At 54.6% G+C, this 25,742-nt stretch overlaps 7 protein-coding genes across 7 annotated transcripts; 3 read left to right on the forward strand and 4 right to left on the reverse strand.

The window, feature by feature from the left end:
- Window positions 1-6,577: 6,577 nt before the first annotated feature.
- On the reverse strand, window positions 6,578-9,258 carry B0T26DRAFT_750500 (DIL domain-containing protein; the record flags this gene model as incomplete). The annotated part of the gene is made up of 4 exons (XM_060445229.1): window positions 6,578-8,098; window positions 8,157-8,558; window positions 8,615-8,994; window positions 9,099-9,258. 4 exons carry the CDS (start codon window positions 9,256-9,258, stop codon window positions 6,578-6,580), a joined length of 2,463 nt encoding a protein of 820 aa, XP_060299129.1.
- Window positions 9,259-10,248: 990 nt separating this feature from the next.
- Window positions 10,249-11,787, reverse strand: B0T26DRAFT_750501 (mitochondrial GTP GDP transporter; the record flags this gene model as incomplete). The annotated part of the gene is made up of 7 exons (XM_060445230.1): window positions 10,249-10,335; window positions 10,435-10,689; window positions 10,764-10,941; window positions 11,071-11,318; window positions 11,459-11,500; window positions 11,625-11,662; window positions 11,727-11,787. The coding sequence occupies 7 exons, from the start codon at window positions 11,785-11,787 to the stop codon at window positions 10,249-10,251; spliced, it is 909 nt and encodes a 302-aa protein (XP_060299130.1).
- Window positions 11,788-12,237: 450 nt separating this feature from the next.
- B0T26DRAFT_705781 (DNA-directed RNA polymerase III subunit RPC3) lies at window positions 12,238-14,942 on the reverse strand. The gene is made up of 3 exons (XM_060441772.1): window positions 14,732-14,942; window positions 13,741-14,643; window positions 12,238-13,686 (listed from the first exon to the last, which is right to left on the reverse strand). The coding sequence occupies exons 2-3, from the start codon at window positions 14,440-14,442 to the stop codon at window positions 12,544-12,546; spliced, it is 1,845 nt and encodes a 614-aa protein (XP_060299131.1). The 5' UTR covers window positions 14,443-14,643; window positions 14,732-14,942; the 3' UTR covers window positions 12,238-12,543.
- Window positions 14,943-15,142: 200 nt separating this feature from the next.
- Window positions 15,143-17,204, forward strand: B0T26DRAFT_705782 (ubiquinol-cytochrome C reductase complex CORE protein 2 precursor). Its single transcript, XM_060441773.1, has 4 exons — window positions 15,143-15,540; window positions 15,646-15,820; window positions 15,884-16,716; window positions 16,771-17,204. Exons 1-4 carry the CDS (start codon window positions 15,283-15,285, stop codon window positions 16,864-16,866), a joined length of 1,362 nt encoding a protein of 453 aa, XP_060299132.1. The 5' UTR covers window positions 15,143-15,282; the 3' UTR covers window positions 16,867-17,204.
- A 219-nt stretch (window positions 17,205-17,423) lies between these two features.
- On the forward strand, window positions 17,424-17,931 carry B0T26DRAFT_750504 (mitochondrial ATP synthase epsilon chain-domain-containing protein; the record flags this gene model as incomplete). Its single annotated transcript, XM_060445231.1, has 3 exons — window positions 17,424-17,455; window positions 17,650-17,764; window positions 17,845-17,931. The coding sequence occupies 3 exons, from the start codon at window positions 17,424-17,426 to the stop codon at window positions 17,929-17,931; spliced, it is 234 nt and encodes a 77-aa protein (XP_060299133.1).
- Window positions 17,932-18,831: 900 nt separating this feature from the next.
- Window positions 18,832-21,783, forward strand: B0T26DRAFT_750505 (Mak10 subunit, NatC N-terminal acetyltransferase-domain-containing protein; the record flags this gene model as incomplete). Its single annotated transcript, XM_060445232.1, has 7 exons — window positions 18,832-18,862; window positions 19,033-19,164; window positions 19,243-19,310; window positions 19,371-19,499; window positions 19,573-19,803; window positions 19,880-20,341; window positions 20,410-21,783. 7 exons carry the CDS (start codon window positions 18,832-18,834, stop codon window positions 21,781-21,783), a joined length of 2,427 nt encoding a protein of 808 aa, XP_060299134.1.
- A 1,740-nt stretch (window positions 21,784-23,523) lies between these two features.
- On the reverse strand, window positions 23,524-24,632 carry B0T26DRAFT_641488 (mitochondrial carrier domain-containing protein; the record flags this gene model as incomplete). The annotated part of the gene is made up of 3 exons (XM_060437346.1): window positions 23,524-23,651; window positions 23,705-24,483; window positions 24,541-24,632. The coding sequence occupies 3 exons, from the start codon at window positions 24,630-24,632 to the stop codon at window positions 23,524-23,526; spliced, it is 999 nt and encodes a 332-aa protein (XP_060299135.1).
- Between the last annotated feature and the right edge of the window lie 1,110 nt (window positions 24,633-25,742).

Genomic DNA, 25,742 nt, shown 5'->3' on the forward strand with positions numbered 1-25,742 from the left:
TCAAGCCGTGGGCCTGAACTCAGCAGTGTCCAGGAAAAGAAAAGAGAGAAACCTAGTTTTACCACCGGGCCGAGCTAGTAGTTGGTATATGGATGGCAAGTAAATAAATGAGTGTGTGCCCAGCCGAGCAAATGAGTGAGTGAATGGCAGTGAGAAGAGAGTGTCGGGTGGTCGCGATCCAGGCCCAGGAAATTGTCACACGGGAAAAGAGTGTCGGTTAGAGATTGTTGAATTGTAATTGCCGGGACTACAGACGCCTTTCTACACGAGCACGAGAGAAGAGATGGGAGTAAATAGGTAGATATCTGCTGCCTACTGCTTCGCCGTACCTCTCGGTTTGTCCAGCCCTGCTGATTGGGCTATGCCAATGTCTCTTGGAGGCCCAATGGTGAGAAAATAGGACGGCCGCTTGCCATGTTGGCCAAGGCTAGCGACAGACACACACACACGACCTTGGTCCTAAGTTAATTTTTTTTCTTTTTCCCCGCCTCTGAATGCCTTGGATGCAAGTCCAGCAGATGCGGTGAGTGAGGGAGTGAGTGGGTAGCGGATGCGTTCTCGGCTGTCCTCCATCCAGAGCTTGCCACCTCCGCAGCTCGCTCCGCGTTTGCAGGAAACGGGCCCTTTGACTGGGTGTCTGTCATGCGAGTCGGGCGGCCAGTTATCTGCATGCAATTAAGAACCGAGAACCACTGCTCCAGCAAAGGCCAAAGATATCACGATCTTCTGGCCCTGAGACCACAGACACGGTGGGTAAAAGATTTGTTTCCCACACCGCTCGCTCCATTGCCGTGGCACAGTCAGTCGTACAAACACACCATGATATCCCGGGCAGCGTGTTTGAACGAAGATGCAAAGGCAAGAGCAAAGACTGCGCAACAGCATGTTTACCCAAACGAGGGGAGGAGGACAGTGGCGAGCAAGTCTTCGATCAACCTACCTCGACAGACGCTCTACTATGGGCGCATGAAAAAAGATAGTGGTAGCCTTATATCACATGCATGTCTTGAGACGCAATAATCCAAAATTGCTTGAGTCCCTATCACTTACACATTGGGCCTGACCCGCACGCCGTCCTAGAAAAGGCTGCACGGACTTTTACGATCGACACTCGGGAATTTACCTTGAGTGCTTTTTCGTCTCAACTGTTTTCAGCTCTCTGGCCTTTCCATCTCCTTTCTTCGTTGTGAGTACCGGACGAGTTTTGAAGAGAAAAGATTCAAAAGCTTGCATTTTCCAATTTACGGCAGACATGCAGTGGTGGAATCTCCTACCACGACGCTTCCCAGCTGTCACAAATCACCAACACGCGGGTAACTTACCCCTCCTACTCCACAGCGCCCACTCGACTTTTTGTGTGTGGGGCATTTGGTTTTATCCCAACGTCGCGGGTCATCCCAGCCGGCCCAAGTGCCACCGACTTTCAATTCGGGCCAATGTTCAGACGATGCCATGCCAGTCACTTGTCTTGAAATGGAAGACAAAGGATTCCTCTCCTGCTTTGCTTCGTAACCCCTTTTCCATGCGCGTGATTCCGCCAATATGTATGTACGAACAACGCGCACGCTTGCGCGGTTTGCTTGGGAGCGCCCCCTCCTACAAAAAAAACACAGTGCCCGATTGGGGGGCCGTTGTTTCTGACGTGGCAACAACACCCAACACACACACACACACACTCAGACAATTTAGCCAACTCATCGTCGGCCAATTTCCGGCCTCCATCATACCAATCCCCGACCTCAGAAAAGAAAATCTCTTTCTCCCCTCCTCACGTGTCTATGTGTGTGACTCCAAAAAATTTGCGTTCTCCACCAGTCTATTTCTAGGGACTTACCTAACTACCTACGGAGTAAGGAGAGGAAATAAGAAATCACCACTCATTCGTTCTCTTTAGGCAGTGAGTACGGAATAACCGAGGGACAACTCCTCGATCGGCCATTCCGTTCGATCCCAGCAGCCGCCCCGTTCGACAGCACTGTACATACCCCATATCCGGCCCCATGTATGTACCAACGGTTTTTTTCTCGCCGAGCCGTGTTCGTGTGTCCCGGGGAAAGGGAAGCCAAACGCCCAAGCATGATCCAGGTTGTCGACGGAGACTGCCCAGGCTACATGGATAGGTAGGCGGGGGAAAAGAGAAGATCCAGGCCATCGCTACGTAGTAAAGTACATACAGTATCTGGAAGGGATGGATGGGCGTCCAGACGGGCGAGAGAGATGGTCCCCAGAAACACACATCTCCATCTCCGTCTCCGTCTCCATCTCTTCTCTCTTATCCACACCTCTCACAAACCAATCGGCCATGGCACAAGTACAGTACGCGGTACGTAGGGACGTGATGATGATTAACTAGCAAGTGTCTAGACACGATGAGAGGGGAGCGATGTGATACGATGAGATGAAACCGTACGACAACAAAACCCATCCACACAAGTTCACAAGTTCACAACGATAACTGCCCGCCAGTCGTCTAGCCATGTACACCAAAGTGACCAAACGGCACGACGGTGGCCAACGGCCCAGGACAGGACAGGACAAGATTCTTCTCCCTCTCTCTCTCAATGGACGGACGGGCCAGCATTCTATGATGACAAACATGCCGTGTCTTCGTACTTTGTCTGTCTGCACCGGGCACATTCTCGGATGGGCAAAGAGCCCCGGCCAGCTAGAACTGCTGTGATCACTTAGCCAGACAAGACGAGCCCAGCTTGTCTTCAGCTAATTCCATCTGTCCTTGTTCCCGCCACCACCACCAACAAAGCCGACTCGCGATGGATTTCTCTCTCACTCAAGATGGGAGAAAGCAAAACCAACATCAATCAATTTATCGCTTTTTCTACTCCCCAACGCCCAAGCGAGAAGATAAAAAAGTTAATCGAACACAGCATTATCTACACCGAGTTTGTTTAGTAAAGCGCGCGCATCAGTGTGTGCGGTGCGGTGCGGTGCGGTGCGTATATTCTATGCGCCCGTCCGCCCACCCCCACCATCACCACCCCTGGCCATCGCATCGCTTGCCAGCTGGCGTTCTGTCCCTTGCAGCTTGCATGTCCCGTCATCAACCCTCTGGCCTGTCAAGACTCCAGATCATTGCCCGACCTGACACCTTGCATACGGCATTTAGGCCCCTGCGAATCGTGGCAAGAAAAAAAAATCTATCCTGCCTGTCTCATCATTTCATCCTGTCTTAGCAAAATTTAGCCCATGCGACTCCATTTTCCAGATATGCCTGAGCATCTTCCAGTACAAGCCCAAAGCGTGTTCGATCACAGCTGCACTGGCTGCAATGCCGCCCTCCACGCCTCAGCAGTTTATTGGTTAGGGATTTCCCCATGTGGTCCCTTTCCAACTGGGTTATCTTGCGCTCCACATACCTCGTTTGGAGGGCACGAGTACACCACTGCTATTCATCATGCCCTGAGCGCCGGGATTAAGGCTTCCCACCCCTCAGGAAGAAACTAGGCATGTTGCTCCCTCCAACCTGCTTACCTACTCACCCGGCGTCATCCTAAACCCAACCCGAGTTCGTGCCCAAGTGAAACTAGGCCTAGTGCAGAGGCACTTCTGGCGTTCGCAGGTAGATGATCTTGCTACCTGACGAGACTCCGCTGGAGTCCAACTAAAGGCTGGACGTTCTGGGGCTTGAATCGAGGGGCCATTGAAGACTCCGGGTTCCTCGACTCGCCCTCCCGCTCCTCCAGCTATGTCACGGCACAGCGTATTGTGAGTTTATTGTCGCTGGCCGTGTTACGTCATCTTCCCCCAAAAAACCCAATTAGGCTTAGCTTGAGGGTCACGTGCAAACTTCGCCCGCAAACCTTCTTTCATGGAAAAAGCCCAATTAGGTTTAGTGTGTGGGCCACGTGCAAACTTCGTGTACTTACCCCGCGAAACCTCGCGTAGCACTTACCTACCTACCGGCGGGTCTGAACACTAAGCTTCCAAACTTCAATCACATCCCCCGATCTGAACTCCGTTCGCGCTACAAACGGTAGCAGCCTCAATCGCAGATGGCGAGCGACCCTGTTGGTTCACCACCGCGCTTTTCTTTTCGACATTTACCTATATTAAAGGAAGAGCTTCCGCAGCTCAATCTTGCGCATGCCTTCTATTCGAAAGTTCCTTCTATCTTTAGGCACCGGGCCTGCCGAGCCGAGCGTCAAGCTGTCCTGTCAAACATGGTGAATTCCACCAGTACTTTGGGTCTATGCAGAACACTTGCACCGCAGTTCAAGTTTATAAGGGGCAATTTTCCTCATAAAATATTAACCCCCATAGGTATATATGAGATCCGGGGGATTGCTTACATGATAATATGACCGTCCATTTTGGTGATGGTAATTGGTAAGATGTACTGTGTATTTTACGGGGTACTCATGCTCGGGATTTCGGGAGGAACGTTGGTGAGTAACTGAGCGTGGGCTGTAATGGGAAGGCTGGGTGCTGGGACGAGAGGCAGAAACGGGGAGAGCGGGAAGAAATACACCTTTCTCCTAGGCTGGAAAGGACGCTGTCTTCTTATCCTTCCTTGGGCTGCTGTGCTGTGATTTCGGCATATTTTCTGCGGCCAGACGCCTCCGCACAGTCTAAGTGAATCTTTATATGGTGGCTTCCACCTATGGATGTGTTGGCAAGCGGGTTGTTACACCCAGCCATAAGAATGATGTTCTTCCAGCGCAAGGGACAGCTTGCCGTCCTTTAGACGATACACCTGTTTCTCCTCAGGTACTCGGGTAAGGGAGTTCCTCTGAAATCAGCCTCCCTGTCCTCCCGAACCTCGGTGTCTCTTGTCGCAGGCTGGTTTAGAATAAACAAGCCTACCGCCCATACATGACTTAAACTAATATTGACCTTTCAAAGGATTGTTATATTAAACTCGTACAGTTAATCTAGTAGCCATGGATAACAACGGAAAAACGACAGACGGAAATGACAAGAAGTCGGCTCTACCAACCTCATCCCACGCTGGATCCGCCTATGAGTTCCCTTGACAGCTGAAACAAGCTGCACTGACAAGACTGAGTAGACCTACAAATGGCCAGTCTGCTGCCCATCAACACTAAGTGGCGGCAGTGGTGGTAGTGGGGGATGGTAACCTTGCAGTTACCTCTGGCCATTAGTCCCTGTCTGGCAGAATCCCGAAAACGCCCGTGCCGCCATGTCATTGTTAAGCCGGGCGCGCGCGTAGTCAAGCCCGCGTTGTGGAAGAGACGCGGCGGTCCTCACGTCCGCTGGGGGGGATGCAGCTTTGTTGGCCTCGGGTCTGGGCGCGGCGTGTAGGTTGGACGAAGCGCCGCCTACAAAGCACCTAAGCACCATTCCTCGGACTCAGTGGTATAGCGGAGTGGCGTTTCGTTCTACGTAGTATGTACTCCGTATGTACTGTACATACTGTATGTATGTATGTACAACACAATAATACCAGATAGGGACTGATGGCCTAGAGCATGTCTCGGCGGCCGAGTTTGGGATAGGGGAGTGGTAGGTGCGGGGTCATTTCCAACGACGATGCGAACCAAGCACGCTGTGAGATACCTCCCCAGCTAACTCGAACGGTCTAACATGCCCGGATATCATTGTGATTATGAGGGATGTTTTTAAGACGGCCTAGACATTTCTGCCGAGGATACTCCGAACGTACGCCCGGCAGTCCCAACCAAAGAGAAGGGTCCGAGGAACTGAGATAACCTAGATCCTGATCGCCAAGTTTCGCGACTTTTAATCCCTAACCCAATCTACCGCTTCTTCCTAGCTTTTACGATCTGAACTAGTAGGGAGACCTCGTTGTTCATTTGCCTATTTCAAGATTTCTCGACTTTTCCTTCCTTTCTACATGGTCGCGATCGAAAAGTTTCGCGACTTTTCAATCCCGAACCTGCCAGCTCAAATCGCGAACGAACGAAAAGAAGCGGGATAATGCTAGCTCTACTGCTGATTACGATTGCGATGCTGAACCTGAACCTGATGAAGATATCCTGCCGGTAGTTACTCCGCCCGAATGAGGCACGCGCGGCCTACAACTCCCGTCTCGGCGAGGCCACAGTCCCCGCCCCGAGCCCCTTCTCGAGCGTGAGTTTGCCTCGAGCAGATGGCTCCGCGCGGGCCGCTCGAGGGCTGCCCTCTTTGATGCCCTAGAGGCTCGACTAGTTTATTCTTCCTCCCTTCCCCCCCCACCCGCGCCCAGCACAGTATGCCGTCTGCTAACTGGCATACAACATACTGCTACTGTACTTCTCACCAGCGAGCAGTTTTACGAACTCTTCCTCTAATTATCTCAAATGCTGATGAGTACGCAGGAAACACTGTCGGCCTGACCCTCAAACGCTTTTAACCTGACCTCCGCTGCCGCCGATCGCAGCCCGCGCGCCTCAGAGGCAACCTCGGAGTAACACAGTCAGGTTAATACTCCTTCAGCATGGCAGACTTTGGAGCAAGCCTCGTCACCAAGGAGCTCGGTCTCACAGATTGACAAGTTCGCTATGCTATTGCTAGCAAAGAGTACTTTGAACGCATCACTCCTTGGCGGATCTGCAACAAGAAGGAAAAAGCACACTAGTCAAGCAGCAAACCACGCTTATTAGACTTCCTCGTTCTCCCAGTCCTTCTCGCCGAACATGGGCCCTTTCTTGGTGCTGCTGGTCGATTCGATCTTATCGAGAAACTCGGGCGGGATGGTGGGGATGTACTTTCGCTCCCGCTCCCGATTCACACCCCCAAACCCGGCACCATAGCTGATCAGCATGTCGGTCACGCTTGGCAGCGTAAACGGGAGCATAAGCGCGGGATCGAGCAGCAAGTTTGCCGGGGCCTCGTCCTCTTGCTCAGACTCGTCACCTAACCTTGGCGTTTGTATGCTTGCCGGCGATGTCGCCCCGTTACCATTCGACTTCTTTGCCGGCGTAGTCGGCGTGCTATCACCTCCCGGCTTCGGTTTTGGCGACGCCGGCGCATTGCGATTTCTTTCACGCCGCAGAGCCACTTCCTTTTGTATTGCAACGAGATACTTCATTGCGCTCTTGGGAAGCCCCTTCTCCCCTACTTCCGGCCGGTAATGCGTTGCAGCGTGTATCAGCTGTTGTGGACTCAAGGCTTTGAGTTGCTGCAAGGTCCCTATCAGGGCCTCCAGGTCGTCGGTACCCAACGATGAGAAGCACTGCAACCATTGCAGAAGCTGGATTACCGGCGCCATGTGCCGGCGTGCCGCCTCGATTATGTTCTCCCCGGTTGATCGGGTCTCGCCCCCTTCGTAGTGTTCGGGCTGTCGGTTGTTCTGACGGGCCCAGTCTTCAAGTATCGAGATGTTCATGCGAATCTGCATAGCCTTGGTACGAGCTAGGTACTTCCTGTTCGACATGATGCGGTTGAACAGCTCCGCGCTCAGCCAGTAGAGCAACTGCGATACAATCTGCGCCGAGATGACCGAGTGAATGTCGTATAGGTCTAAAACAAATAATGTGGAAGAAAGGAGGGATGTCACATTACGTGGAGAAGGCTTGGCCCTCTGCTTGGGAGACGGGGGGCGGAACCGCTTCTCAAGGGGCTGTTCTTTGATCTCCTTTTTCCGCTTAAAGATCTTCCACTCGTTTTGAAACGTTATGTCTTCGAATCCGGGGATTGTTTCATGGTCCAGCATGGCAGCATCAAGGACCTTGTCGAGCCGTCTCTCGGCGTCCCTGACAATAAGGATGAAAATCTCATTAATCAGCTCCGCAAGCTGCGCCTGGAACTCCGAAGTTGCTTCGACCAGGCCGGCATCTTTCTTGAGGTAGTGTAACAAAAGTGTTGCGTTGGATATCCAGAAAGCCAGGATGGTCATATCCCATTGGTATCTTTCCACCACATCGTTGATCTTGTCCATGGCCGTGATGAGCAGATTCGCCAGCAGCTCCGGGCTAGAATGGTAGTGCGCATATCTGGCCCCTAGGAAGATCATGTTTGCGGGCACGGGTTTCTGGGTCGGTGACCGTTGAGGGGTCATGTTCGTGATAACAATATCCAAGATCCGGTCCAGCTCACTCTCCTGGAAGACAAACATCTGGTCGTGTAGACATCTCGTCCAGTCAAATTCCTGCTGTTCTTCTTCAAAATCATCAACAGGCTGACAAGAGGTTAGCGCGTGGCAATACGCCTATATATGCGGATGGACAGATGCAAACCTCGGGCTGGTCGTCAATTCCCACATTCCCCAGATCTACCTCCAAGTCGCGGGCGCTCTCCATCATCATCCGCCTCCGCATCTCGTTCTCGGCCAGCTCCTCTTCAAACTTGTCCTGCGAAAAGCCAGGATTGTAAAAGTCATCGGTAGCGCCAGCTGTTCCAATCCCATACCCACTGCCATTTAGATAGTACGACATGTCGCTGTCGGGAGCGACAAAATCAAACGCCGTTCGCCCTGACGATGTCTTAGCCTCGGGAGACGCCCCGTTGTCTAGTAGTAGTTTCGCGATCCCCTTGTGCCGATTCGTCATGGCCCACATGAGCGCGCTCCATTGGTTCCGGTCTTGCTTATCGATGTCCACGCCGGCGTTGATGAGGGCCTTCACTACGGGCTCGTGTCCCTGTCGAGGAATTAGCGGGGGAATACCAGCACGCCGCAGGCGAACTCCTGACTCACAAAACAGCTTGCGTATATGAGCGCGGGCGTGCCTTCGTCGTCGGGCGCGTTGATGTCGACATACAACCTCGCCTTGCCGTTGAGGATCTTTGCGACGGAATCCACGTGGCCGTTGCTCGCCGCCATGATAAAGGCCTTCTGCAAGGCTTCCTTCTTTTCCTCGTCAGTCATCTTCTCGTCGTCAGCAATGGCATCCTCGTTGTCGAAGACGACGCCGGCCGAGTGGGCGGCCTGTGCAGCCAGCATCTCCATGAGGCGCGTTTCGCTATCGGATCCGCCCTTGATTATGTCCGCGGCGTCGTATTTGGCATCGTTCAAGGAGAGGTCGCTGAAGCTGAGGGGCTTGGCGATCATGGGCGAGGTCAGGAATTGGGATTGTCCTGGGCAACGGGCGTGGAGAGGGAGCAGGCAGTTAGCAACAACAACAGCACTGTGGTATGTAGCTATGACGTGTGGTGGAAAGCAAGGGCCTCGGAGCACCAACCCTGCCAGCCATCGTACATCTCCGTCTCGGGCACAAGCTCGGTCGGCACATGTCTCCTGTCGTCGAGGGATCTGGGGAGATCGGCGGGCAAGGGCCTCTTCTTCTGTGGAGGCCGGTCGTCACCGGCGTCAAAACCGCCATCAGAACCGCCGAATTCCATGGCCCAGTGCGGTACGCGGCATGCGGGCGCCTCTCATGGATGGGTCGGGTCCAGTCTAATGCAAGCACTCAAGTATCTTGGAGTCGCCGGGCGGGCTGCGCATTCGAGTCGTCTTCAAATCGCGGCCTCTCAGGGCCAGGGAGATGGCAAGCAGATGGTCAATCTAGTGAATTAGGCGCACAAATCTAGGTGATGGTGCTGCCTAGTTAACACTCCTCAAAGAGGAGTTGGTGAGTGTCATGTTCAAGCGTTGAAGTCAGGTCTGCAAGGCGGCCCACCCTGCCGCCCGCACTGCCCAAATCACCCCCACATTTAGTGGTCCGTGCCTTACACTTGAACGTTATTATCCTTGAAGCTTGGCACTGTAGCCTTTTGAGCGGCCACGCCTGGAAGCTGACCAGGGACCCATGAAACACCGAGTCCTGACGATCACAGCTCACAACTTGTGTCTTGCAAGTCATTGACATTTTTTTCTCTTTCTCTTTTTCTTTCGTTTTAGTTCTACCACAGATAAGAAAACTCACATATAGACATCCAACAGAATTTGAAATGGTCTATTGACTGAGCCGAATCGATCCCATCAGGTTCAGTGTTTGTGTTCGTGACTTCTGTAATCCCTCAGTCATCTACGGACTATGTTTGGGTATTAGATGTTACACTGTCCTCATTACGGGTGGATGCTGGGATAGACAAGAACAATAGGAAGAGAGGAGAAGTATATATCGGCAAGTCGGAGCTGAATAAACCCTATATAGTTGTTGTGGATTGGAGAGACATGTGTTTTTTACCTCATGACTCTACTAGTTGATTTCGCGCCCGACGCAAAACACTCAGAGAGACGCGCCCGTCTTTTTATGTCTCCAGAACGCCGCCCAAGAAAATAGAATCCCGACCATATAGATTAGAGCTATGTATCAGGTGGTATCTCGATTATTTTCTTTGTCCAATTTCTAGTTCAGCGCTAGTCCCCGTTATATAGGGTTTAACGGTTTATTTCTTGAACGCAGTGTCGAACGCTGGGATCAATGTTTGCGCTAGCCAGAAGGAGAAAACCAACTTCGGGCCCGTCATGAGGAGCTGCAAGATAAGTTGGGTTAGCAGGACGTTCATGGGCTAAGCCTACTACTACCTTGCGCAGGCCATCCTGGGGGAGGGGGTCTTCAGTGAAGAACAGACCTTTGGAACCAAGCCCTTGAAGAAGGCAGAGGCGCCCTCGTTCTTGGCCATGTTGGTCAAAATCTTGAAGCCGCCTTCGGGGTTCTCAAAGTTGCGGTTCTGGATGCGCGTCTTGATCACATCAAGCGGCGCCGAGACAACGAGGGAGGCCGAGGCACCCGCAATCGAGGCCACAAAGTTCTGAAACCATGACGCCTTGTTGTAGTCATCTAACTTGAAGAGGAACTCCTTGGCAAATGCAGAGCCACCGAACAGCTAATTTAACAAATCAACATTAACAAAGTGATGGCAACTCAATTGTCAAGGACTGGCGGATATAGCGGACATACCGCGAAAGAACCGGGGGCGTTTCTCGCAGCTGTCCAGCCCCACCCTCTGTAAAGACCGAAGCCCTCGTCCTTGATAATCTTCAGGACACCGCGGCCCCGGAAGGCCTCGGGGTTTGTCTGCCGCTTGATCTTGAGGACGTCAAGGGGTAGTAGGACGATCTCGCCAATGCCGATCAGACTGCATAAAACGGAGGGTTGGTTAGCCATGTTATCTTGGCCCGAGTCTGCGCGTAGACAAACTGCTCTCCTCCTGGCATAGGTGACAGGACAGCTCTGCTAGCTCTGCTGAGGACTGGGCCGTGCTCACCTTCCCGCAGTTGAGTGCATGATAGCCTTTCCGGTCTTCTTGCCAAAGGCACCCTCGAAATCCCTGCTATAGTGTAATGTGAGGTAGTCGCGGGCCACCGGCTGGCCTCCGTACTTGTATACTCGCTGAAGGACCTTGTATCCGGCGGCGTAGCCGAGTCCGGGGAAAAGCGAGACGAACTTCCTCCCGAGCGGCGCAGCGGCCTTGTCCTTGAAGATTACGGCGTTGAGTTGCGGTAGGCCGACGATCTATATTCGTACAGATTCGCAATTAGCCCCCTTTCTTTCTTCCTCTGTCGTCAATTCCTCCCAACTGTATAAAGGGCACCCGAATGTTTTCGGGAACACGATCCCCATATCGACAAGGGGCAAGGAGAGAGGCTGCGCACCTTAGTCTCGTTGCTCATCAAGCGTTTCGCAATGGTGTCGACCTGTGCCCAAAGTAGTTAGCAACTGCCGCGCTCTCGGTTCCGTTCTATCGGGCTACCAATTGGACAATGTTGACGGATCTGGGGCATGGTAGCTGGCGTAGGGCACTACTTCGAGACGACGTACGGGGTGGAATATGGCCAATTCGGCAATACCGGCAGAGCCTGGGGGGAGGGCAAAGCAAGTCAGCTATCTTGTAGTCTTCGGGGTGCGCCACTGTCGACATACCAGATCCCAAGAGTCTTGCAAGGTTAGACTCCTTCTGCGCCGCGCCCGCTGGAGGAGACATTGTGCTTTTGTTTTGGCGAGTCGCCAGGTATACGACTTAAAGAATGCTAGTTACGCAGTGGGCCAGACAAAGAAATTCTAGGCGACCGGCGAGAAAATTGGCGAAACGAGGGACAGGACTGGAGATTGTCACAAGCAAGATCGGAGCGCTCCGAGACAAATGGCGCGAACCCCGTAAATTTTTGACAAAAAAATTCCTGGAGCTCCCATGCGCTGCCGTTTAAGCTCCGACAGCGGGATTGTGCCAGGACGCTGGGCCCAGGCTGCATTGGAGATTATCGGAATTATTAGCGCCTTGTTATCAAACGGTACTACTGTACGTACTTACAATACGGAAATCTCCGTATCCAAACTCAACTCCGATAGCTTGGGAGACTTTGCAAAGCTCTCTTAATCAGCTTTACAATTCACTTAGCCTGTTATTGGACTCGGAAATAGTAAAAGATATTTAGTCGGGGTAATCGCTTCAAAATAGCTCACAAAACTGTGTGCATGCTCTCTTCTTTGTCCTATCTCCTGCGTCCCATTAGATGCCAGAGGACATGTCATAATCTCTATTCATGATTGATATATGGTGTACAACCATGGACTCAAAGCCATGCAAGTTAGTTAGCCTAGCATCCCAGCTTAAACCCAAAGCCTCCTGGTAAACCCCAAGCAAATGCAACCATTCTGATCCCCGACGCCGCCGATGCTATGCCATCATGACTTGATATCAGATAGACCAACCGATTTCGTGTACATTGCTTTTCAGCCCCTAAAAATCACGTAGAACGGCGACTAGGTCGTCAAGTCTCATGACTTGAGCAAAGAGCTTCCGCTCGTTTTCCAGGAAACGAGAATACCTGTCGAAGTATTCCTTTCTCATCACGTCCCTTTCCCTGCCTCGGACGTCTGTCCTCTTCGTGAGCTCTAGCACATCCTTTTCCCGTTGGCGGAGAACTTCTAAAACTTGGATGCAGCGCACCGTGGTCTTGTAGCTTGTATCAAGCAGGCGGGCTAGGGATTTGTCCACGTCTGAAAACCAAAGGAAGAAGGATTTCTTCACATCTGCTTTCGTGTCTCGTGGCACCTCCTGAACGTGCACGAAACCCGCGTTCTGCATTTCCAACATCTTTTGCTGTACTTCGGGTTTCTTCATCAGCGCAACAGTCGGAAGCGCCTTCTCGTCCAGTTTGCCCTTGGTCCGGAGGATTCGAACCAGTCGCAGGCCCTGGCGACCTGAGGTTCGCTCAATGACAGAATCGAGCTCAAACTCGCGCAACGCGCTCATGAGGGGCACGAAGTCAACTGTCCATTCGTTAGGGCCACAATGGCGGACAAAATGCTGATTACTCTCCGAGAGCAGGAGAAGATGTTGGCGAAGCTGGGCTGGGCGATCGAGCCTCATTTCTTTGGCACCTGTCGAATCCGCAAACTGAACCTTGCTGCCGTTTGTCGCCGGGCGCTCTTTGTGGTCAGATTCTGAATCAGACCCGCTCGAGTTGGAGCCATCGCCGTCCTTGGCTTCGTCTGCGCTATCACCTTCGTCGACATCGGCTTCTTCAATGTAAAGTTTTGGCTTGGGGGGTTCCTCTTGAATTGCGTCGGCGGCTCTGGAAGAAATATCATGCTTGGCAACCTTCCCAAGTCCTAGAGATAAGTCGACGGAAGTCTTGAGGCTATCCAATATCTCGCCTATCGTAACGAACCCGAATTTCTGCCTGTCCTTGTCGCCTTCGCCAATATCCATCACCGGATCAGGACGGCAGCGCGCAATGGGTTTCGTCAGCAATCGCAGCAGCACGCCATAGACATACGCTGTAGCCTCCCCATATATGTCAGTTGCAAACTGCACGAGGCGGCGGTTTCGAAGATCGACAAGACATTTTTCATAGTTGATTCGGATGACTTGTCTCGACTTGATGAATGTTAGAATATGATGATGATTCGGGTCACTGTTCAGGGCACTTACGTCAAGATCCGGATCCACTTCCTCATCATGAGCGCCGTTCGACGCACCACCGCTGAAGAGCTTACGCCTCTTTGCAGACGTGACATTTTGCTCCAGCTTGCGCTTCAGAGACTTGGATTCGCTGCGGATTTTGCGGAGGCTCTCAGCTATCTTGTCCTGTAGCTCAATCTTTGCTTTCCCGCCTTTTGGCCCGCCGGGGAATAATCTTTCGGTGACTTCCTTCTCGACAGATTTGTGGATATCTTGGGGCGTTTGGAAGCTTCGAGAGTGAACGACATCGATGAGGTCAGCCTCAACGAGCCGACAAATGACCGAATTCAGCTGGGCTGTGCTCTTGACCAGTAGATCCGACTTCTTGATCGAATCAGAGTGCCCATTTACACTGTTAACCTCGAACTCGTTGCCATCTTCAATTTTTTCGGCCGCAGCCTTTTTCGCCTGGTCAATCTTTTGTTGGTACGCCTCAATAAGATCCGAGATCCGTGCCTGACCCAGAAGGAGCAGACTCTGCATGATATCCTTGGCAGGCGCGCCAAACGACGTATCGATCATCTCTAGGATCTTACCCGTACGGATTAGGTTATAGGCATACTCGACATTCGCTTCGTACACGGCCACCTCGGTGTCCGGCTCAACGGAGTAGAAGAGCATGTTGTACTGCAGGAGGACGGCGAGTCCATGGCGGAGCTGACGGGGGTTCATTGAGGTATGATGGACCAGTTGCGGAATTGACGACCTACCCCGATTGATAAGTGTCGCAAAGATTCTCTAGAAGCGCCGTCAGTCTCAACTCGCTGAGATTACGACCGCAAGGAGTGGGACAAGCGGGGAGATACATACGGATGGGAGCTCGCCATAGAGCTCCCCGATGAGCAGAGAGCAGAGCTCTGCAAGATGCTTTGTCTAGATTGGGATCTTTAGCAGCAGTGCAAGGCTGTGGCGACTTTGCGCCAGGTGAAGGGACGATGCAGGAACGGGTAGCTTGACGTACGACCAACATGTTGACAGTAGCGGAATGTTTGCGTGCTGTTGGGATTTGCGTGTTGCTTCTAGAGATCCTCTCACTATCTCTAGAGCTGCCACATGTGCTACCGTATAGTCATTGAAGGAAGTAATGCGAGAGAGCACGTCGCCGAGGTTCAGATTGCTGAAGGGTGGGGGACTACTTGCAGAAGTCTAATAATTTTCTGAGTCGTCGCCGCCAGGATCAGGCCCCCCCAAAAAGGCAACTTTTACAGTGGGTTCGGTCGCGAGGCAGCTGTAGCTTTTATGGGCCAATCATATCGCGCGTGTCAACGCTTACACACAGAACCCTCAGCGTAGACCCCTGTCAGGCACCTTGCCTGTCATTTTCCTACTAAAGGCCGGGCGGGCGGACCAATCCAGGGCAGTTGGCAGTTTCGTGGCGGGTCGGCACAGCCATTTTCCGCCAACCCAGAAGCCGGCCAGCCAGGGATTTTTCGGAATCGATTGACAAGAGCTCAAGCACGCAGTTGCAGCCGCGAACCATTGAATTGTCAATTGACGACGGCCCCTCCTACCATGATCTCCAGATCGGCCTTAACGAGGGGCAGCCAGCTGGCCCTTCGCAGCCAGGGCGCTGCGAAGCTTGCGCAGCGCGGATTTGCGGCAGTTGCATCGCCCAAGGCGTCTTACGAGCCCGCCACCGTCGCCGGAATCAAGGTCGCCTCGAGGGACGATCAAGGCCCAACAACCCATCTCGCCGTCGTTGCCAAAGCCGGCACCCGCTACGAGCCCCTCCCGGGTCTGACGGTCGGGCTTGAGGCGTTCACTTTCAAGGCAGGTCAATTGCGCAACGACAGATGGCGCTGGCGGTGTGGCTGCAGCGGCCGCAAGCCTCGGGTGTGCGTCAGGACCATGAGCTAATTTGCATTCCGGCTTCAGAACACCAAAAAACGTTCCGCCCTGCGCATCGTCCGCGAAGCCGAGCTTCTGGGAGGCCAATTGGCCGCATACCACACTCGGGAAGCTCTCGTGCTCCAGGCCAGCTTCCTCCGCGAAGACCTTCCCTACTTCACCGAGCTCCTAGCCGAGGTCATCACCCAGACCCGGTACACCAGTGCGTGATATAGCCTTTTCTATCGGGAACCTACGAGAGGCCACGCTCACACTTTTTATGTAGCCCACGAGTTTCACGAGGAGGTCGAGTCTGTAATCCACGCCAAGCAGGCCAAGATTGGCGCCGATGCTATTGCTCTCGACGCTGCTCACTCGGTTGCCTTCCACACCGGCTTGGGTGCCCCTCTCTACCCAACCCCTAGCACTCCGATTGCATCCTACCTCAACGAAAACTCGGTCGCCCAGTACGCCGATGCCGTTTACAACCGGGCCGACATTGCCGTAGTAGCTGATGGCGCAAGCGAAGGTGCTTTATCCAAGTGGATCGAGCCCTTTTTCAAGGAGCTGCCTTCTCAGTCCCCCGACCCATTGGATTCCGCTGCCTCCAAGTACCGTGGTGGCGAGGTGCGGATTCCCAAGACAGGCTCGAGCGCGCTGGTTATTGCCTTTCCCGGCTCTGCTCTCGGCGCATCTCAGCCCGAGACAGCGGTCCTCATCGGCTTGCTAGGCGGCGAGTCTGGCATCAAGTGGTCCCCTGGCTTCACTATCCTCTCCAAGGCTACGGCCGCCAACCCCGGCGCTCATGCCAAGGCGACAAACTATGCCTACTCGGACGCCGGCCTCCTTACCATTGAGATTACAGGCTCGGCCTCTGTCGTCCGCAAGGTCGCCGAGGAGTCGATCAAGGCCCTGAAGAGTGTTGTCGATGGCTCAGTCTCTAAGGAGGACCTAGTCAAGGCTATTGCCAAGGCCAAGTTCGACCTCTTGTCTGGGAGCGAGACCGCTGGAGTCGGCCTTGTACACGCTGGCGCGAACCTCATCCACGGCGGAAAGCCCCTGCAGGTGCTCGAGACGATCAAGGCTTTGGAGTCTGTGACGGCGGAGAAGTTCAAGACTGTAGGTTCATATGTCCCATCAACGCTGCGTACTCTAGCTAACAAGACATATCAGGCGGCCAAGGCGCTGTTAGACGGCAAGGCATCGGTGGGTGCGGTGGGTGATCTGCACGTTCTGCCCTTCGCGGAGGACCTTGGACTCCGGGTATAAAGCGACGGAACCGGAAAATGTATCAACAGCATCGGCCGATTGTAGACTTGCGGCTCGTCGTTTGTGCATATTGTAGTAGCCTCTAGACTTAACCCTCTTCCTATTTTAATCGCACGGCAGAGACGGAAAGAACTGCCTAGGGACGGCCGACCTGCCAATGACCGACTTGTAAAAATTCACCTCTCATGTATTGAACGTGTCTGAGGGAGACTTGGCTGACTGACTTGAGTGACAGTCTGGGAAAGCTAGGCCCCGAGTTTTGGTGAAGACTACCAATACAAACCATGCGACAAATTAATTCTTAGATATAATAACTAAAGGCAAAAAAACATAGGCGGTGATGTATTTTCATCTGTGCCGTATACTCAGTACACAATGATCTGATACAGAGCCCCCAAGCTTACATAACATGCGGGACGTCTTGGGGGAGGCCATAGCTGGCACGTGACTCGCAGCTCGGCGGAGCTTTTTGGCTAAAGGAAGCAGACGAGACCTTTTCTCGCCAGAATGAACATCAAAACCGCAAGCAAGTCATCCCTCGTCACAAATCTTCCAAAATGGTGTTCGCGTGGAAAGCCGCAGGTCTTACGTGAGTCAATTGAACCTTTCCCAACATTTGCACGATTCACGGACCCTTCCTCCTGTCGTGGGGTTCGCGACCGCGGACAGGACAATTGAGGGCGAGCAGGACGGGGCAGGGAGCTGCGCTGCAAACATTCGCCGGCTGGCTTGATAATGATGAGAGGAGCCGCCCGAAACTGACGCGCTGATTCCCCTCTACAGCTACAACCGCTATCTGGCCGTCGCTGCCCGCGTCGTGCGCCGCAGCCTGAAGGAGGATAAGAGACTCGCGGCTGAGCGCCGAGGCGAGCAGGACCTCAGATTCTCCAAGTGGTCGGTGAGTTGTGCCGGACATAGGCCCGCAGCATGAAGCCGACGATTGCGGAGCGACTGATTCCTGTTACAACCCCCCTACAGAACGGCAAGCAGGGCGAGGTCAAGAACCTCGCCGAAGCCAATGCCGCTGCCGCGGTGGCGGCCGCCAACGCTGGAGGTTCGGCTTAGAGGACCTAGCAGGTGATGAAGGGAATCGAGGTGCAAGGAGAGATGACGGGCGCGCGCGTAGGGGATAGACACACTTTGTTCAACAACATTGCAACACTCGGTGGACTTGGGCACGAGCCAGCTGCCCCCCGCGACGACAATTTCACAGCATGGGAAGCGCGCGTCTGTGACTGTGTGGCGGCATAGCTTATGGGCGGCTTTGCAATTGTCAATACTGTATCATACGGAGACTCGTTAGAGGAAGAGATGCATTAAACCATTCACAGGGAATCTGCCTGCTGCTCGCCGCAATCGTGTCCAATTGTTCGGGCAACTCGGTATCTCCAGAGAGCCACATGTTGTTGTTGGACAGTTACGAGATTGGGCAGACAAAGCAATCAAGTATCATGATTGGTAAGGCATGAATGCGTTTTCGATCATGCTACGTTTGCTATCACTTCGATGGTCAGATTCTAGTCTTCCGGTTTGTAGGTAAGGCACCCGGTAAGAGGTGTGTAAATGGAGGGGTTTAGCTCGAGTCCCACTGGCCAACAACCTACCCAGATTTCCCTGCCTCGAATAACGAGAGACTCTTTGGGGGGCTCTGAAAGATTTATTAGCCCGACTCGATTGCTGCTGCGCCGATTCCGTCTTTTGTTTCGCTCGCAGTCAGCCGTTTTGCTGCCGGCGCAGCAAAGATTGGTTGGAAGGTCGCTTATCCACACGCAGCGCCCGTTATGGGCAGACTAGACTCAAGCTTAAGTCTGACCCGACCTGACGACGCTCACCCGCTCCCGCTTAGGTTCCTGCATCTCGAATCGCATCGCTACACCCAAACGGACAAGACAAGAGATAACCACATATCCATACCTACATGCACGACCCGACAAAACCCTCGGACGCTAGAGAGGCTAGACAACGATGACTGAGGATGAGTCGATCGTATCGGAGGGTATGCAGGCCTCTTTTTTTATTTTTTTTCCTTTTTCATGTTTCTTTTTTATCGCGTCTCTGTCGTTCATCCATCACTCCTTCATATACTCGTTCGTCGTCGTCTCGCGGCCGAATGACCAATTGCGGAGCCTTGCTAACCCGCTGCTGCGAATGCGAGCAACCTTCCAGAGTTCGTTGGGCTCTCTCTCAACACCATCAACTACAACCTCAACCAGGACGACAGACCGCCGCCCCCGATAATGCACAGCGAGGGCGTCGTATCTACCGACATCACGCAACGGTTTCGGGCGGCCTGTGCGAGTATGTGGTGCACCCCCCCTTATCCCCTCTGTCAGTGCCAGCCAGTGCTAATCTGGTCTCGTCTTGTTTGCATCGCAGCTTTGGAGCCCGGCGAGCTCGTCAAGGATGGACATTTCACTTTGTTTGAGTCCGTTGGAGCTCTTGAGGTACGGGCGCCGTCCTTATCTCATGAAGCTGTGTCGTCTGTCATCTCACAATAAGTGCAGATCATGGACCTCAAGATGGACAGCGGCTGTCTGGCCCCCGGAGAGTTACTCGACGACGACTACGATGTTACGCGGCCGCTCTTGCCCAGCGAGGTCTTGGGCATAATCGACCAGTTGCTATGTCTCGAGGTTGGTTGCCGTCCGTCTGCCTGTCTGGCGGCGTCAACAAGACTGACCGCGTGGTTTCTGATCGCCCCCGCAGATGGCCTGGCACCTCGGCTACCCGCTGTCACAGACGATACTCACAAGCATGTACATCGAAGCCATGTTGGTGCCGTCCCCTACCTCCCTCGAGGAGGCTGACTTCATCAAAAACCACCCCGATGACGCCCCGCGTGACACCATGCACACAGTCCTCCGGGCCTACTGCCTGGGCCTGGTGAAGTCATGTTGGTATGTAAACGACCGCATCAAGGGCGAGCACTACTACGAGGTGAGCCGCAGTCCTCGCAGACGCATCCATCCATGCCGGGGAAAGACCTTTGCTTACTAGACCCCCCGCCCTGAAGGAAGAGGACTTTGTGACGAACACGTACCGCCGCTCTCTGCTTTTTGACGTCGGCCTGTACGAAGTTCGTGACGAGATCACCGAGGCCCGGCGGGTGTTGCACAGCATCAGGTCGCAAATACCCAACGAGATAGGCTTGGCCCTGGATTTCCGCCTTGAGCTGAGGACGGCGTTTCTGCGCGCTATTGAGCTCTCGGAGCTACGCAGCAACCCGGAGTCGCTAAGCCTGCCCTGGACGCAGATGAAGGCCATCTGGGAGCCCATAGACAAGTCACGCCACCTGGGAACCCCGGTTCCCGGCGCATTCAGCACAAAGATACAGCGTCGTCTTGCAAGCACTATGCCGCCACGCCCTATTGTGCAGCTGAGCTTTGAGGAGACCTCTGGCCACTTCCGGAGGCTGTTCACCGACGGAGCCGAGGTGCTCAAGGTGCTCAACTCCTCTGACCCTCAGAGTCTTCTGGTGAGATTTTTCTTCTACGTTCGCCCTACTTGCTTTGGCAGCGTCTAGTAAACTAACAGTCCTGCCAGAACTTTGTCTTTGCCTTCCAGGCGCAGAAGCCCCAGCCGCTTGTTTACATCCGGGCGCTCCTCCAGTTTTTCATGTTCAAGGACATGGTTATTCTGGGACACCTCAGCATTAAGAACGTCATGGACAACGACTTGGCCATTGTCGTCTTGCCGTGCAGCCGGCTCTTGGACCCGGCCAACGACGCCGTTGAGGCGCCCCACGACCCGCGGTTTGCCATCGCCCACCAGGTAGAAACCTTTCGGCACAGGGCGGCGCAGTCGTACCTCGACATCTTTCGCGCGCTGTGCCAGAACCGCTGTCGCGTGAGGAGGACGCTCTGCCACTCGATCCAGGACTGGGAGATGGTGCAGGCCGACGCCGAGGAGATCGACCAGCTGCTGCAGGTCCAGCTCGACGAGCAGCCCATCATCTACCAGACGGCGCTGGCCTGGGCCGGGTCCGAGCCCGCCTACTCGCTGCCCCTCTCGTCGTGGGCCTACCTGTACAAGCTGCGGCTGATGGAGTGGATCGTGCAGCTGGGCTTCGAGCTAGAGACGTACCAGCCCGACGAGCTCGCCGGCATGTACTGGTACCTCAGCTACCTGGCCAAGACGCGCGCCCAGCACGTCGAGCGCATCAAGGCCTTTACCGTGCAGCGCATGACCGACCTGCGCGCCCGCAGCCAGCCCGGCCCCTACGGCAGCTTCACCCCGGCCATGGAAGCCGAGTTTACCCGCTCCCTGGCCTACCTGCGCGCCACCATCCTCGACGCCGCCGTGACGTGGGAGCTCGCCGACGGCCTGTGCTGCCTGTACACGGTGCTCGCGCGGCTGCGGCTCGTCGTGGCGCCCGGCACTGGCAAGCAGCCACTGGAGGAACGGCCGTACGGCTCGGACGCGCTGCGCTACGACATCCGCATGAAGCCGTTCGCGGCCGTCGGGCTGCCGGAGCTGCCGGCGTTCGACAGCTTCGCACGTGCGTCGGCGCAGCCCGGCGTCGCCACGTCTAGCCTGCTTGAGTACGCCCACCGCGCCGTTGCCGGCGCTCGCAAGGGCTACGACGCCCTCGCCAAGCTGCCCGACCGCGACGCCTTCACCGTCGGCTGCCACGACCGCTGGGCTGCCCGCACCAAGAACTCTCTCAGGTCTGTCATCGCCGCTAGCATCGCCATCGCCGCCCTGCAAAAGGCCCTCGCCCGCCCCCGCGACGGCGACGTCGCCGCCAGCCTCGCCGCCAACTCGGCCCTCGCCGCCACCGACGTCGTTCCCCAGGCCGTCGCCGACCGTCTGGGTCTTTCTGCTACTGTTCCCAAGCCTGATGATGCGTACCACGAGTGGTGGATCGTGCCTAAGGTCGTCGAGACCAAGGCGCCGCCAAAGCACCAGTTTAGTTAGTATCGAGGTCGGTATTGCCGAGCCGGGCCTGAGCAGTTGGTGGTGGTGTAGTGGGGGTGTATCGGGGATGGCAAGTTTCATTATCAAGTAGGTAGTTGTCACTACACTACACTTCAGTAGCAGGATGCAGTATGCAGTGCCTGTGGTATCTATGATAGATCGAGTCAAGTCATGTCAGGTAGCTCTCGGCCATGTCATGGGATGTCATGCCATGTCACGGATGGATGAGTAGACGGGTAGGCAGATAGATGATGGATGGCACCTCGTTGGCTGGGCTCAACTGCTTTTTTTTTATCTGATTTCATTCCCATCCCCATTTCTACTTCCTTTTCCATGTTCATTTCCTTTCAGTCTCTGTCTCTTCCTGTCTGTCTCGCATAGGCTCGCATAACCGGCGCAGTATTCGATGTCGGTGCCCTGTGCCGTTTTGTTTTACTTTGTTTGTCGTTCTTGTTTGCTTGTTTGGTATTGACAGACCTTGCAAGTACTTTAGTTGCTGCTGTTGACTGGCTGGGAAACCCCGCCTGGGATGAGGAACGAAATAGAGCGAAACGGAGCGAAACGGAGCGAAACGGAATGGGATGGGATGGAATGCCATAGATGATGGGTGCCGGCCTCCCTGCCTGCATGTCTGCTTGTCTGTCTTCTTATCTGCTTGTGTACCTACCTACATACCTACGTATCTTGCTTGGTATAGGAAAACGGGAATTGGGGTAGGGATGAAAAGGGGTAAGGGGTAAGGTTAAGGGGTGAGGGAGGTGTTTACGTGGTATCCGGGGAGGCCTTCAGGAAGGCAGACAGGCAGGTGGACATACAGGGACGGAGGCAGGTAGAGAGGCAAGTATGTTGACAGTTACGTAGACTAGCAGGTGTGGAGACATGTAAGGAGGCAGGTTGACAGGTATGATGGCGGTATTCTGTCAGTTTTGTACCTAGGTTGATAGAGAAGCATCATCGGCCGGGTCTGTTTATATTGGTGAGAGTAGATAGATTCCTTCTCTAGATATATGGTCGGTTTGCATGGTCATGTCCATTCCGGGAAGCATTCAGGAGGATGGTTAGCGTCGTCTGGATTGCTAGCGGTGGTCAATGGGCGGAAGACTTTTCTTTCTCTTTTCCCCTTCTCTGTTAGATTTTCTTAGCTTTTGCTATTACTTGCTTGCTTGCTGATATCCGAATTCCAATTCATCGCCCGTCTATTTACCTGCGCAGGAAAGCCTTAGTTGAGCAGAGGCAGTCCGTCATCTAGCCATTTCATTAACATTCCGGCTACCCATTTTACGCGGAAATAGTTTCTCCACGTTTTCATTTCTACTTACACAAATTCTAGCCAAATCCTACACTACAGAAGTCGCCCCTCGACAGAGATGACCAAAAAAAATACAAACTACAAGAGGAAAAGCAAGCAAAAGTGTATTATTCATCGCATGGTACAGGTGCAGATTCCGCTACATGTCCCCAGCGGTGGTGCGCCGCATTTATTTTCCCAAATGGGGTGGGAAAGGGGCAGACACTCCCTCGCCTCGTCTCTGGTGGTCTTCTCTGTTCGTCGTCGTCTTTTCACATCTATCGTACGTGTCCGCCTCGCTTGCTTGCCCGTGGCTGGCGACTTAAGAGGGGAGGAAAAAAGGTCTGGTCATGGTCTGCCTGGCCGCGCACGGCCTGGCGCTAAGCCAAAACATGCTACTGTTTAGGGACTTACAGTGTGAGTTGGCTGTCGCTTTTTAGTTTGTGGCTGCCCTACGCAGCGAGGGCTTTCTTGGCCGCGGCGGTGCCCCTGAGCCGAATGGTCTGCTCGTAGAGGACGTCCTTGAAGGCGAACAGCAGCGCGGCCGTCAGCACGCTCTGCGTAACCTTAGGGCCGATTCCTACACGGCGGGTTAGCGACGGCGAGTCTGGAGAGTGAAAAAACAAGACGCACCCTTGTACAGCCCCGCATAGCCCTCTTCCCGCACGACACGGCTGAGGGCGGCAAACACGCCCTCCTTCTTACCGCTGCCGGCGACGTGCATCTGGCTCTTGACGGTGATGTAGGGGTACGTGACCGAGGTGGCGAACAGCTTGCCGAGGGCGCCGAGGAAGAAGGCGACGGTGGGGGTGATACGGCGGCGCTTCTCGACCGTGTCCTTCATCTGCTCGAACAGCGTGTACTGCAGGATAGGGTTGATGACGAGCACCAGGGCGGGCACGACGCCCGAGAAGAGGGCCTGGGGGCCCTCGGTGCGGAGTAGGTTCAGCAGAGTGCCGATGGTGGACGGGGCGGCGGCGCGCTTGCCGGGGAGGGTGCCGCTGCGGCCGGCGGGCTGGGCGGCCTCGGGGTCGGCTTCCTGGGCCTCCTGGGCCTCCTGGGCGGCCGTCTTGCGGGTGGTCATGCGGGTGTTGACGACCCAGATGGGGTTGGTCAGGATGACGGTGGCGGAGCCGGCGATGGCGCCGGCGATCATGCTCTCGACCGTGGTCAGCTTCTTAGAGGCGCGGCCGGCGCGCACGGCGGCGGTCTCGAAGAAGGCGCGGGTCCACTCGTACCAGTAATAGTAGACAAAGTTTGTGACGCTGATGCCGAACAGGGCGCTCGACAGGCCGGCGTACAGCCCCGACACGCCCTCGCGCGCCACAATCTTCTGCACCGCCGCCAGGAACGCCGTGTCGGCCCGCTTCGACTCGACCTGCGCGCGCGTGGACAGCGTGATGAGCGGGTAGCTAAGTCAGGCGCAACCATGTCAGCGCGGGCGCCGGGGGGAGGGAGGAGGGGCCTACGTCAGAGCCATGGACAGCACTCCGCCGCCCGCGCCGGCAATGGCGTGGGCGACGTTGTCATTCTGGGGTATCACTGGTTTGGACTGCGACATGGTGGGCGGGTTCCGTTGGGGGTTGAGAGTGGAAGACGGGAGTGTCGTCGGAACAAGAATGGCGGGGCAAGTACGAAAGGCAGTTGGTGTTGGTTTGGGTTCACAGACACGCAGGTCCGACACGCGAGGGAGGGAAAGCCAAAGAATATGTATAACAATACAATATCACTCTGTGGAGAAGCCTTCGCTGCTTGTAGTGCAAACGCCGTCGCAGCATCCGTGGGTTGGCGCCATTACGTGAAGCTCCATCTGTCTCCCTTGTTCCGTCTCCTGCAACGGGATCAAGTGACTACTAGTGTGGTGTGCAGCAGCTGCCGAGGTCCGATGGGGGAGCGACGCTAGCCACGCAGCGGCTTAAACTCGCCGCTGCGGCCTATGGCGATGGGGCGACGTCACTGCCCCGGCCCCAGTTCCCCAGTTCCCCAGTCTCCAGCGCTGAAGCCCCTGCCCGACATTGGCATTCCTCGACATGTGAAAGCTACTCGGCTAGCCCTAAGGCATAACTGCTACCCACAGCGCAATCTCGAGTGCGTCTCATAATCAATTGTATTGTCCCCGCGCCAGTACACAGTTCCAAGGGAAATCGGTTAGCACTTAGCAGCTCTCGTCGGAAACCGAGACCTTGAGAGCCAAAAGGCCAACAGCCAATTGGAGAAAGCCGTGCCAACCCCGAATATCCGGCTGATGCCGATGCATGGGTACTGTACAACATACTTTGTATACATACGTAGAATGTCATACAAGGATACCTAACCCTAGGTACAGAATATCTACAGAGTCGTTATGCTATATCCGAGGCCCGCCTAGTCGACAAATGACGACAACTCCCCAAGCTCTTCGAAGCGCAAAGACACAACCGATAGGTATCTATCTGTAAAGTGGACAACAAAGCTCTGAAATCCTCGAGGCTTCCCGCCGCCCATCTCAGCGCCCCTCTAAGCCTTGCCCTCTCCAAAGGCAACCCAGAGGCCTGCCGGTGCCTGGCACCCTTTAGTCCTGCTGCTTCTGCTCCGGGTTCTGTGTGGGATGGGGCTTGCCGTTGGAAGTCAAGTAGAGGAGCTCGTTTAGGGCTTTTGTCTTGGCAGTGTATTCCCTACCCTCCCTTGCCCT

Source organism: Lasiosphaeria miniovina (assembly GCF_030549165.1).
Source record: "Lasiosphaeria miniovina strain SMH2392-1A chromosome Unknown B0T26scaffold_3, whole genome shotgun sequence".
Lineage (NCBI taxonomy): Eukaryota > Fungi > Ascomycota > Sordariomycetes > Sordariales > Lasiosphaeriaceae > Lasiosphaeria > Lasiosphaeria miniovina.